Raw genomic sequence first — 13852 nt, forward strand, 5'->3', positions numbered from 1 at the left:
GGTGCCATACCTGATTGTGATCTGTGGAGATCAATATTTATTTCAAGATCTCATTGTATATTTATATATTCAAGAAAAGTTAACGTCAATGCATCAATGATTAATGCCATCAGTTAAACAGCTTCATAACAGAGTAACATTAAAAAAAAGAATCAGTCTTTCAGTGGAATCATATTGTGATCACATGATCATATTGTCGGATTTCTGATTCAGAGCAAAAACAGATACCACTGCTTAAAACATCAGTTTGATTATTTAGTGTGTCATTATTGCTGATATTTTGCCATATCGTGGTGTATAACAATACCCTAACATGTTCATCATCTTGCAAACGCAAACAGACTGTGTCCAAACCTTAAGCGTTTCCTTTTCTTTTCATATGTATGACACTGGCTCTCTCTAGTGGCCATGAAACAACACTGCAACAAAAAAACAAGTAAAAGAAGAAAGTAAAAGAAGCTTCTCAGTGGGCTCACTTACTGTCAGGATGGACACAGCAGGAGTTTATTCTGCATGGTGTTACTGCTCCCACAACACGTTAGTGTCACGAAGTCAACATTTTGGTTTCAATACAAATACCATGTCATTTTGTCAACATTATATATATATATATAAAGTCATGAACTTCATTTTAAAGCATATTCAGTTAAAAAACGGTTAAGAAAAACAAGACCAAAGATAAAATAAATCAAATAAATGAACAACAAGAACTGGCTTTGATGATCATTCTAGAATAAAGAACATGAAATGAAAACAGTTGCATGTTGTGATCATTAGAAGCAAAAACAGCATGTTCTCTTTTAAGACTGTAATAGTGATCTAAAGTGCAGGCTTTATGCATTGATTTGTAGATTGGCTATCAACTATCAATATTAGATATTAGTAGCTGTAGTGGACTGATGCCTTTAATCAGAAGGTGCATGTCCTTCTGATACCCGTTTCATACAGGGGACAAACTGGAGTTGGCAGAGACCTCGGGTTGCAGCATAGTTCATACACTTTATCTCTTTTTCCCTTCTGTCCTCATCTTTCTCCCTCTCTTTCTATAGAGAAAGTTTGTTTATATCACTGAATCAATATCCATTCCATAGAGGAACGCTTGTTCACCAAAGCTTCCAACCCTGGTCGTATGATGCCGATGAAGGAGGGTCTGAATGGGGTATGAGAATCCACATGCCTCTGCTCATCTCTCTATCTTTCGGGCTACAGTGGCTCGTTCAGCATCACTGGTCTGGTCGAGCAGTCCTTGGTTTTGGGAGAGGAGGCAGGCCCTTGCCTTTAGCTGTGCTGGGTTTCTGTTTGGCTCTCCTAGGTGACTGCCCTGGTACATGAGCAGGGTGTGGGCCTTTACCCAGGAGGAAGTGCTCCCAAGCTGGGATAGACTCTTCCACAGACGCCCAGTATCTTGTCTAAAACAGAGACACAACATAACATTACTTTACCTTACTGTAAGGTCACAAACCTCCATCGTGTTTGACCCGTTCTCAGCCCAACTTGTCATATAGACAGAATAAGGTGGCAACCTCTGGGTCTGAAAAGTGCTGAAGTGTTGTAAAGCCGCATTCTCTCTACTGTCCATCAGGGGGCGACTCCTCTGGTTGTATAGAAGTCTATGAGAAAATGACTCTACTTCTCTCTTGATTTATTCCCTCAGTAAACATTATAAACATGAGTTTATGATCTCAATCTCTAGTTTCAAGTCTTCTTCAATACAACATGATGTTCATTTAGTAAATGATGCTCCATTTAGAGTCAAATAGACCATAAAGCAGGATATGCTAAACAAAACGAACCCACTTTGTTGTCTGTGTTTTAATCATACAACTTTAACCTTTCCGTGTCGGTTTAGAGAAAGTTATTTGTAGCATTTTGGTAGCCTAAAAGTGTTTTATTAAGTGTTTAGTTGTACTAAGCCTGGCCCTCTTCTGTCATTTCTGGTTTCAAAAACCAAGATGGCGACGGCCCAAATGCTGAAACCGAGGCTTCGAAACTGAAGTCCACAAACTAATGGGTGGCGTCACGGTGACTACATCAACTCCTTAGAAACAGTCTCTGGTTAGAGCCCTTTCTAACACACTAGGTAGCCCAGAGCGTCAAACTATGAAGCTCCGTAACAGTCGCAGTAAACACGTGGTTAACGTTGTGAACTCAAACAAAAACATTTGCTAAGGCAAAGGCAACAAAACCATGTCTTCTAGGTGAAAGTCCTGTGTTTGTTTGATCTGTCCTCCCTTCAAACCTGTCCTATGTGGGGTTTTTTTTATTACTGCGTCACTGACTTCTGAAGCAGTTGCTCTGAGTGTCTGATATTGATGCGGATGGGTTTATGTCGTAGTTAATTGTAGTTGGATCGGAAAACCCATATGTGATTTAGCAGGACTAAATTAAATGTTTTATGTGCAAAGCTCAAGAACAGGTTCTTTTCTCAGGATTCCTCCATTCACTTATTGTTTGTGGTTTGTATTGGATTTTCCGTCAGTGTGAATGAAAAGTTGTTTGTTATTTTTCAGAGCTCCCCACCATCACATGGACACAGTAGACCAGCATCCTGTTCAAAATAATCTGAGTTTTCAACTGCATTACCACAGAACTGACTCAAAGAAATATAGAGTCTGCTTAGAAGATAGGGAAAAACAAATTGGAAACAGATGTGATTTAGAAAATACTCAGAAGGCAGCTTAAGCACACATGATTTAAAATAAGTGGGCTAAAAGCATGAAAGACTTTTATTAAATCATGGTAAATATTGCTATCTAAATGACAAGGAGCTACTGTATCAACAGTATACAGATTAGCAGCAAAATTGACGTGAAATGTAAATAATATATAAATATTATATAAATAAAACCATATTACCTCCAGAGCCAGGAGGTCCGGGCGTGGCAGCTGTCTTCCTCTGAGACGGTCTTCTATCTTCTGTACATCCTGCAGTAAGGGAGAGCACACACTAAACTACACACTCTTTAACTCAATATACTTAATATGCATCTTAATGTTTTTAATTTCACATTGAGTTACCCCTTCAATGAGTTACTGGCTTATACAGTGGGTACGGAAAGTATTCAGACCCCTTTAAATTTTTCACTCTTTGTTTCATTGCAGCCATTTGCTAAAATCGAAAAAGTTCATTTTTTTTCGCATTAATGCACACTCAGCAACCCATCTTGACAGAAAAAAACAGAAATGTAGAAATTTTTGCAAATTTATTAAAAAAGAAAAACTGAAATATCACATGGTCATAAGTATTCAGACCCTTTGCTGTGACACTCATATTTAACTCACATGCTGTCCATTTCTTCTGATCCTCCTTGAGATGGTTCTACTCCTTCATTGGAGTCCAGCTGTGTTTAATTAAACTGATTGGACTTGATTAGGAAAGGCACACACCTGTCTATATAAGACCTTACAGCTCACAGTGCATGTCAGAACAAATGAGAATCATGAGGTCGAAGGAACTGCCCAAGGAGCTCAGAGACAGAATTGTGGCAAGGCACAGATCTGGTTACAAAAGAATTTCTGCAGCACTCAAGGTTCCTAAGAGCACAGTGGCCTCCATAATCCTTAAATGGAAGAAGTATGGGATGACCAGAACTCTTCCTAGACCTGGCCGTCCAGCCAAACTGAGCAATCGTGGGAGAAGAGCCTTGGTGAGAGAGGTAAAGAAGAACCCAAAGATCACTGTGGCTGAGCTCCAGAGATTCAGTAGGGAGATGGGAGAAAGTTCCACAAAGTCAACTATCACTGCAGCCCTCCACCAGTCGGGGCTTTATGGCAGAGTGGCCCGACGGAAGCCTCTCCTCAGTGCAAGACATATGAAAGCCCGCATAGAGTTTGCCAAAAAACACATGGAGGACTCCCAAACTATGAGAAATAAGATTCTCTGGTCTGATGAGACCAAGATTGAACTTTTGGCGTTAATTCTAAGCGGTATGTGTGGAGAAAACCAGGCACTGCTCATCACCTGCCCAATACAATCCCAACAGTGAAACATGGTGGTGGCAGCATCATGCTATGGGGGTGTTTTTCAGCTGCAGGGACAGGACGACTGGTTGCAATTGAAGGAAAGATGAATGCGGCCAAGTACAGAGATATCCTGGAAGAAAACCTCCTCCAGAGTGCTCAGGACCTCAGACTGGGCCGAAGGTTCACCTTCCAACAAGACAATGACCCGAAGCACACAGCTAAAATAACAAAGGAGTGGCTTCGGAACAAGTCTGTGACCATTCTTGACTGGCCCAGCCAGAGCCCTGACCTAAACCCAATTGAGCATCTCTGGAGAGACCTGAAAATGGCTGTCCACCAATGTTCACCATCCAACCTGACAGAACTGGAGAGGATCTGCAAGGAAGAATGGCAGAGGATCCCCAAATCCAGGTGTGAGAAACTTGTTGCATCATTCCCAAGAAGACTCATGGCTGTACTAGCTCAAAAGGGTGCTTCTACTCAATACTGAGCAAAGGGTCTGAATACTTATGACCATGTGATATTTCAGTTTTTCTTTTTTAATAAATTTGCAAAAATTTCTACATTTCTGTTTTTTTCTGTCAAGATGGGTTGCTGAGTGTACATTAATGTGAAAAAAAAATGAACTTTTTCGATTTTAGCAAATGGCTGCAATGAAACAAAGGGTGAAAAATTTAAAGGGGTCTGAATACTTTCCGTATCCACTGTAGGTCATGAACGCACTGAGAAAAAGAGCCATCATTTTATTAGACAAAAGATTCCTCTTCTTTTGGAAACTTCTACACAAACTCACAGCAGCAGATGAATCAGAAAAAACAGTTTACACACTGAAACACCAAAACAAGGAGGGTGACGGTGTAAGCTGCCACTAATGACAATTTCATCTTCAATTAATCAATCTTTTTGTTTTTTGATTGGCTGTTTACTTAATAAAAATGTAAAATAAAGTGAAAATGCCTGATGTTTCCACTTGCTAAACTATTTTCAGTTGACTGACTAATTATTCAATCAGCAAATCATTGCAGCACTAGTTGCTAAAAGGGTAACAGGGGAGTCGAGAGCTGCTGTTGAATAGCCTGTTTCAATTACGAAGGGTCTTAACTGAGGGAAATGTCCCAGAAGTATGTACTTGGCAGCCATGATGACAGCTGGTGGAATTATAGAAATGCTAAGGAAAGCTGCTTCAGTGCTTCCTCTCTCATCTCCTTTAACATAGGGAACATTGGACCCTCCTTCATAACGTCGCCGTCACTGTTTAATTGTACATTATGGATGAATTGAAAACATCCCTCTTTGGAGGTGTGATTCTGTTTTGGACAGGGATCCTTCACTGAATAGTACAGCTTTAAGTTTTCTACTGTACTCATGTGTTGTAAATAAAGTTGATTCCAAAAAAAAAAGTTTAGGAAGTTAGGAAAAGACCTCAGCTATGTAGGGGCTTCAAAACATACAACATACGAGTATGTATTATCAGCCCTTCCTACCTGCAGCAGTGTGCTGTTCCTGTGGCGAGCCGCCTCAGACTGCTTCACCTCCTGCCTCTTCTGGATCTTCTGGATCTTCAGCTGCTCTCTGAGTGTCTCCATCTGCTCCAGCAGCTCGTCTCTACGGACTAAACTGATGGCACACACACACACACACACACACACACACACACACACACACACACACACACACACACACACACACACACACACACACGCACACACACGCACACACACCGGAAAAAGCAACTGTGTCAGAAGGGCCAGAGTGCTATATAAACGCATTTATCATAACAAAAAATGACGTGTGCACAGAATCCTTTGCACGGGTGTGGAGCACAGCGAGGTGGATGCTGTTGACCGTGAGTCAGGGTAACGGTAGTGTTACATTAGGGAGATAAGCTTTTGCTGCACTTCACTGGAAGCACACCATTTACACAGTTCTTTGTAAAGTACAAGTGAACGTTACCTAAAGTGTTTTAGCCATCTAACTGTGTGGACAGAAGAGTCGTATCGTTATACGATGTGAAGGAGTCACAGACGGCCATTGACTTCGATCAAAATGGTTCAATGTTAGTCAATATCAAAGATCACAGACTCACATTTCCTCGTGTTTCTCAATTAATTCCGTTTCTTGGGGTAAAGACGCAGACATTGTTGGTAGAAGTACCCCCTCCACCGATCCACGGAAGTGTTGTAGCCTATCAAGCTACCAACAGTTCGCCTTAATGCGACCGGAATGCAAGCGTTGTGTTCTTCAAAATAAAAGCGCACATTGTTTGGGAGAGAGAGTCCCATTCGCTTTAGAGCTTGTTTATACTAAACATGTCGTCTGCTGCAGGAAAACAGTTGTTAACAGCATACTTTTATGGAGTATATAATATTATAATATGACTTAAGGCGTATCACTCTGTATAAACACACTTTCTGTTCAATTTTCTGAACTCGTACTGTGTTATTATGAAACTTATTTTCGGAAGTTCTTCGGATAATTGGACAGTTAAATTTGCTGAGCATTCGGTTACTATGGTAATCGAGACACGAGGGTCACCCTGCCCCTCTGCAGCCTCTAATTTAGAAAGCAATTGATGAATGAGAGGCAAATAGATTTTCCGTTGGGTGAAGATTCCGTCAAAGTCAAACATTTTCCCATAAAGTATCTTGTGTTATCCTTCCTTCTCTCCGTGTGTGTGTGTGTGTGTGTGTGTGTGTGTGTGTGTGGCCCTGTATTATTCATGATCTGTTCACACATTGTATTGTGACGGACGCATGGTGTGTGTGTGTGTTTGTCTTTCATTGCTTGTGTGGACCAGGTCTTGGCAAAATACCTTTGTTGTGTGGACATTTTTACTTGTGAGGACAAAATGATAGGATGAGCTCCATCCGTTTTAATGAATGATCTGCATACATTTCAGACTATGTCCTCATAGGCTCTGTAACCTTAGAAAAGTGAGAGTTTGTCAGTACTCCTGAGCTCCCCCTATTGAACACACTCTGGTACTGCATGCTTAATTTGATTTAACCGGTGAAAAAGCAATCCCATTTTCTGGTTGGCTAAGGCTAGAAAAATGTCTTATTATCGGTTTAAGTCATTGAGAACATGAGTGTGGGGCTGCCCAGGAACAAAACCACAACTTGAGAAAGGCAGCACATTAAAAAGCAAATAGAGCTTATCTTCAGAAATAACAATTTCATTAAACTACAAATTAAACTATATTGTATAGTTATTAGAATGACAGACAGTGAACAAAGAAAATAAATGTTTTAGCAACCAAACAAACATTAAATTATGAATAAATAATAATAACAATAATCCATAAATTGAAAATACGCTGAACTACAACAACAAATATCCTGCTTTTATGTTAACGTATGACTAACGGCGGCAATTTTGGGATGAACATTTTAATTGGGCCCCACAATATTCATATAAGAAAGTTTGATCATGCAATCCATACATACTATAGATATATCACATTGAACCATACTCTCACAACTATGTGCGAATGAGAGATGGGAAATGGGACACTTTGATTGCTATGACGAATGTATCACCAACAGCAGTGATGACAAAATGCCATCCGAATAATGCCATCTAACATCCCACAATGAAGATCTGTCAACATATCTTACCATTCCAACATATAGAACCACCAAAGAAAAGACAATGTTAAAGATCTCTCAACATCAAATAGCACTCATGACCAGCAACATTATTCTGCCAAGAACATACCTGTTTTCTTCAGTTCTTCAGTTGTATTGTTCAATAGCACGTCTGTACGCACGGTCAAGCTGTGAGGCAACGTTCATTGTTCCCAGTAAGCCTAACCTGATGGCATCATCCACATGCGATGTAAAACTCTTGTTTTTTACCAGCCTTCTGAAGATGTTTCAAGTCTTTAAACCCACCTGCTCTCCATCCCATCCGAAAAGAAGACATGGAAAGCAGAACAGGTCTTTTTATATATACTTGCGGTTAACTAAGTTTTACTTTTAAACTTCTCATGGTTGAATATTCTTTTCTATAGTTTCCTTCTTGAGATATGATTAAGTCATCTGGATGATTGCTCCAGGGGCTAAATCGTACTGTAGTTGAATAATCCACAAGAGTCATAACTACTGTTGTAACGTTAACGTAAGTACAATATCAGTCCTAGCTAGCAAGATGTGTACAGCCTTGCACCATTTCAATCAACAGATGGGATGCTTCATGATCTGAAAGTTCAGGTTCAACACATGCATACATGCGCATATGGTTTGTCAGTCCAGAGCTACAAGTGCAGTAGGGCCAGGTCTGCCGTGCTTCACCAAGCGGAAACAGGCAAGCAGTTTCAGGCACAAAGATACATTAACACACATTGGAAAGCAATATCTTTCTAGAGGCGAGACTTATTTCAGAATATGATGAAAAATTGCTCAAATGTATGAATTAGACAAAGTTGAGTTAGCTTTTGTTGTATCTGAAATAGAGAAAAGCCTATAACTTCTTCTGTACAGCAGTGCCCCCTCGGGGGGACCGTGGGTAATTGATATTAAAAGATAAATTACTGTTTTTTAGCCAAATCTGGTATAAATTGTGACTGCTTAGGGTTTTCAGGGGGGCTGTGCTTCTGATGATTATCTCTCAGAATCAGAAAAAAAAGTGTTTATATCCAATAAACTTAAGATTCCTCTGATGACAGTGTACAGATTGTAAAGCCCTCTGAGGCAAATTTGTAATTTGTGATTCTGGGCTATACAAAATAAACTGAATTGAATTGAATTGATGATGGAAACAAGAAAAAATGTGACAAACTCCAAGAAAGTGACGATTTACCTATGAAAGAATGTATTGATGCAGGCAATTACTGGGTTGAATTGAATGATAATTGCTAAGGTGGCCTTTGAAGTAAAGAATGACCCACACATATGTGAATTTTGTCATAAACTGCCTGAGAAACACGGGAGCAATCAATCAAAAGATGTTTATGTCTGTTAAAAGATGAATGAGATGGGTAACTTTGTACTTGCTGTCAAGTCACTTCATCCCAAAGTGAAGATGCTACAAGATCTTTTTGGTGCAACCTGAGTTTCGTTTAGCTGTTGAAGCAGAAAAAAACATCAGGTTACAGCAAGACACACCATCTCTTGCTTTGTAATTAAGACAATCACTGAAGACATGATTGGACAACATGCAAAGGCTGAAGATAAAGTTGCTGCAGTCAGAGTATTGCGCTTCTTGGGTTCTAGTAGCTTCACAGTGGGACCTATATCTGACACCCTTAGAAAGAACAAACTTGGTAGAGGACAGGTGGAACAGAAGAGGCATGATCCCACTCACAGAAGATGTGGAGAAGCTTGATACAGTTTTGAAGTCCACAGAGGAGGATGCAAAAAAGAAACTTGGAAGGATCTAACCCTAAAGCATACAAGACTCTAAGTGAATATAAGTGACACACTTCATCACACTTCATCTTGCTCAGATTAGTAAACTGCTCATGTCATTGGAACTTCTCTTGATGAGATGGATTTAGGCTTAGAAAGTAAGTATTAAATAGATTCTCTGATTAGTGACAGTAATGCACAGGTCTTCAATGAGACGTATTTTGAACGAGCTCAAGACTCAGAGGGTATGAGTCTACTTATTCATTTTTTTTTCATTTTTATTCAAAAAACGATATTTTATTCATTAATCTGCTTATTACTTTTTCTTAACCCTCAGTACCATGCTTTCTCGGGGTGGTTTGCTCCTGTCATGTTTGTACTCTCTGTGACCTTGTTTTTCGGTGCAATATATATATCCTGCACCTCTATGGATACAGCACAATCATGGCTAGAAGTAGAGAGAACTCAAACATGTCTTTGTTGCAGTATAACAAAGTTAGGGGCCTATCACACCGAGACACATTGCAACAAGCAGGAACTTCAAAAACGCCCCTTGGCTAAGCAAGTTAGGCACAACCGCTGATGAGCTGGAAGAGCAGGGGTGCATGCACAACCAGGCGATCAAAAATGGATAAGTGCAGACATCAACCTCTTGCTTTTGCAAAATTAACATATAAAAAAATATAATGCACAAATACATTTCTGATGCACATATAAACAATAAATGTAAAATAAATCTACCCATGTATTTAAAAGGATTTTAAAATGTCATTAAAACTATATCTGGATGTTGTTACATTTATATTCAAACTGTTGAACCTACATTTACAGACATGTAAATTGTCATGTTTGAACCTCACTGCATTGGTGTACAGGTTTTTTGAGACTCCCCTGATATTGTTTGATTCAAAAGCACATTTCTTCAACAGGGAATTATCTGTAGCGGATCAGATGTCTCCTCCATTTCAAACCAATAACATGGGCATGCCCCGACGAGGGTATACTTTATCATTGTGTCATTCAGAGGGTGAGAACCTGGGAACAGGGAGGAATCCCCTCGAAATGACTCATTCAGCTGGCTTCGGTAAAATGATCCAAATATCTGACTTGTGCACTTCAAACAATCGATTGTTGTGTTGAAACAATCAAATCAGGACTGATAAGACTGTAAGGTTCCCCAAAACAATCCAAACAAAGATATACAGCAACTGGTTACATCCATGATGTTGAAAGAAAGACCATCATCTGGCAAACAAACATATAGCTACGCTAACATTAGCTAAACTTTGCTAACGCTGGAGAGACAGCAAGTGAGATTACTGACAGTTGCAAGCGAGTGGTTCAACTGTCAAATTACTAATAAATCAAACTCACACAGACTTATCATGTCTCCTCTAAAAAAAGAATTAGCTGAACAAACTGAATTAACATTTCACTGTCACTATTTTTACCCAGCATTAGCAAACTTTGGCCAGAGCTATATGTTTATTTGTCAGCTATTTTAGGCATAATTTCAGTCAGAGATGAGGTTAGCAGCATGATAGCACTTGTGGCAAATTCTTTTGTGGTATTACATTTTCAAGTTTACAGTTCTTTATTTGGCCGTTGCCATGTTGTTTATTTCGCAACCAATGAATGTAGGTTACCATATTTGGATTGTGGAGGACTGACGTAGAGACCCTGGCCGTTTCTCAATATGTGAACTTCTCTGTACTTGTGTCCTCGTGAACTTGTGAAACGTCATCAAGCACGGCCCAAGTACTGTTCCAATACACAAGTTCGCATCAAGCCAAGTACGGTCCAGATACCCGGAAGTGTCCTCGCTCCGCCCATTATACCGAGGATGCATCGGAGTAGACTTGTGTGGACTTTGGACAGCCAAGTATCCCAGAATGCATTTCACCAGCAAACAAGAGCCGACAGCGGCGGAGACGGCTCACAACTGTCAGTTACAACTGTCTAAATACTGCTGCTGTTGTGTAACGGAATTTAGTTTTAACATTTTTTTAAGCGAGAATGTAGTTGTTAAGACTTAAAATATGCGGTCAATTTATCAAGATAGAGCCTGTTTGAAAAAAGTGAGAGGACCAGAGAGGAGACCGGGCGGTGGTGCTCATGCAGCCCGCTGACAGCAGCCTGATCTCGGCTAGGCTCCTCCAGATGTGCCGCTGGCTCCGGTGTCTCTGTGGTTGTGGTTGCAGATGTAACACAAAACATATACATATTAATATTTTCTAAATGAAAACGAAAAAAGGCAGGGTTGTGTTTTATATCATATTTCGTTTTATTGTCAATATATTTATTTGTATTCTTATTTTTTATTTTATTCTATTTTTATTTTATTGTATAATATGTGTATTTATTATCTGTTTCTGTGTAGTTGAGCTGCTGCAACACCCGAATTTCCCCATGGGGATCAATAAAGGAATATAATAATAATAATAATGTATATGACTGAAGATAACCGGAGTAGGCGGGACCGACGAGCTGAGTTGGTGACGTCGTGACGTTGGTGACGTCATCAAGTTCGCTGCTGTTCCAATTGCAAAATGACCGTACTGCGTCCTCCCGTCCCCGGAGTTTGTAAATCGAACTATCCAAGTATGAACTTGCAAGTTTGCAAGTCCATACTTGACCGTACTTGGTATTGAGAAACGGCCCCTGTATATGGCTCTGGTAGGAATCTGTCAATCACAATAAGCCTGTCCTAAAGCATACTCTGCTTTATGGTCTATTTGACTCGAAAATGGATCATAATTTACTAAATGAACATCATGCTGCATTTAAGAAGATTTGAGACTAGAGATTGAGACCATAAACTCATGTTTACAATGTAAACTAATAAATCAAGTGTAGAAGGGTAATTTTCTCATAAACATCTATACAACCAGAGGAGTTGCCGCTTGCTGGTCAGTAGAACGAATGCAGGTTTAGGACACTTCCACATTGGAATGTTGCCACCTGGTTGCTGCTCTGTCCTTGGTTTGTTTGTCATCACCCCACTCGATGCAATGCAGTCTTAGTACCTTAAAGCACAAACTGGGAAACCAGTTGCAATATTTATCCACCAGGAGAAGCAGTAATAATGGAAGCGAAAACAATTTCCCGCCATGCAGTAGTTTGACATTTCACTAAGTTTCCCATTTGGGATAAAAAAAGAAGCCCCTCAGCACCCACCAACCTTCTGTTGTCTCCACACTTAATTTTTTGGGGAACTGTGACTAAAATAAATTTTTTCCATTTGATGCAATGGTGTAGCCTTAACCAGTATTTAGTTTGGTTCTTTCATTCAATTTTAAAATGATGTACAGCAGCATAACTTCAGTGTAGAGCTGGAACAAGATGATATACAAAATATAAGAGATACTGTCAGATTGAGTAATGGCTAATATTCTACTTTAGGCTGAGTGGCTGTTACTTTTGGTAGACAGTTTGTGAGAGCTGGACCTGGGAAACGACAACCTGAAGGATTCAGAAGTGGATCTGCTCTCGCTTGAGTGCAGAGAATTGAAACTCTCAGGTCAGATTGACTGTGATAGATTGTCAACACAACAACACAAATGTGTGAACGGTGTAAAGGTAGCAGCCATATTCTAATCACCCAGACAGGTTAGATGACTGCTATCAGCTTCTGTGAAAAGTCGACTGACATTGAGTGGAAATTTTGCATTGATATAGCAGTGATTTATAGAAAAAGTGGTAGGAAGGGAGCGGTGGGGTAAACACTTATGTGTGGGAGGAAATTATAAGCCCCAAGGGCTAGATTGCTCTGTGAATGGTTATTCTGGCTGTCACAATAACGGCAATACAGCCAGTCGCCCCCACTCATCCATAGTGGGTGTCAATAGTGGTAAATCTGGGCTGTCCTGCTGACATTCTGTCATTCTGTTCAGTCTCCTCTGCCCACTGATCCAACTCTACACCTTCCACTGCACATTCCCTGAACCCCGTCACCCCTTTGGTGTGGCAACTGGTTGTTATGTGTCACAGTGTCAGCTGGAGACGGGTGACTACTGTGTGTAGAAACACACTGACCATGGGTCCATATATTTGGTCAACACACATCTCTCCCTCGTTTCCTCTCGGTTTCGTTATCTGTTCTCTCACTCGTAGCTCTGCTGGTATCTGAATTTTCTGTCGTACTGGAGAGCATTTATGCTTTTGTTCATTATCGGTTATTTGTGAAGTTCACAATAGTTGTGGAGAACAAAATAAGCATTAATTACAAAAGGTAAATCCTCCTCAAAGCCTTAAACCGTGACTTCAAACGTCTGCTCCATTTGGGCTGGTAACCCCGCTGGACACGCCGCTCGCTAATTGCTCCAATAACAGCTGCCTCCTTTGCATGTTGGAAGTAGTAGAATTATAAAATGCAGAATTTAACTGCGCAACACTTGCTGGTAAAGACAACAAGGTCAACAACGCCTGTAATCTGATATCCATGTTGAATTAACCTGGTAGTCGATGGGTAATCAAGGCTGTTGTTGTTGTTCTCCTCTTCCGGAAAAGGGTCACGTGGTAAGGGCTTGACGAGTCAGGGA

At 40.2% G+C, this 13852-nt stretch overlaps 1 protein-coding gene across 3 annotated transcripts; it reads right to left on the reverse strand.

Annotated features, from left to right (window-relative positions):
- Nucleotides 1-201: 201 nt before the first annotated feature.
- c17h3orf14 (chromosome 17 C3orf14 homolog) lies at nt 202-6146 on the reverse strand. Of its 3 annotated transcripts, none has more exons than XM_054617555.1 (4): nt 6050-6146; nt 5448-5580; nt 2857-2925; nt 202-1409 (listed from the first exon to the last, which is right to left on the reverse strand). In XM_054617555.1, the coding sequence occupies exons 1-4, from the start codon at nt 6100-6102 to the stop codon at nt 1224-1226; spliced, it is 441 nt and encodes a 146-aa protein (XP_054473530.1). In that variant the 5' UTR covers nt 6103-6146; the 3' UTR covers nt 202-1223. The 3 variants fall into 3 exon arrangements, with proteins under 3 accessions (XP_054473530.1, XP_054473532.1, XP_054473531.1); XM_054617557.1 differs by having other exon boundaries at nt 5448-5575; nt 6050-6139; XM_054617556.1 differs by lacking the exon at nt 6050-6146 and adding an exon at nt 5917-5991.
- Nucleotides 6147-13852: the final 7706 nt, after the last annotated feature.

Source organism: Anoplopoma fimbria, chromosome 17, assembly GCF_027596085.1.
Source record: "Anoplopoma fimbria isolate UVic2021 breed Golden Eagle Sablefish chromosome 17, Afim_UVic_2022, whole genome shotgun sequence".
In the NCBI taxonomy this organism is placed as follows: domain Eukaryota; kingdom Metazoa; phylum Chordata; class Actinopteri; order Perciformes; family Anoplopomatidae; genus Anoplopoma; species Anoplopoma fimbria.

Coding starts and splice junctions, on each gene's coding strand:
- c17h3orf14 (XM_054617555.1), bottom strand. CDS start 6,102: ATGTCTGCGTCTTTACCCCAAGAAACGGAATTAATTGAGAAACACGAG. Junction 5,581..6,049: donor ATTGAGAAACACGAGGAAAT/GTGAGTCTGTGA, acceptor GTGTGCCATCAG/TTTAGTCCGTAGAGACGAGC. Junction 1,410..2,856: donor CGGACCTCCTGGCTCTGGAG/GTAATATGGTTT, acceptor TCTCTGTTTTAG/ACAAGATACTGGGCGTCTGT.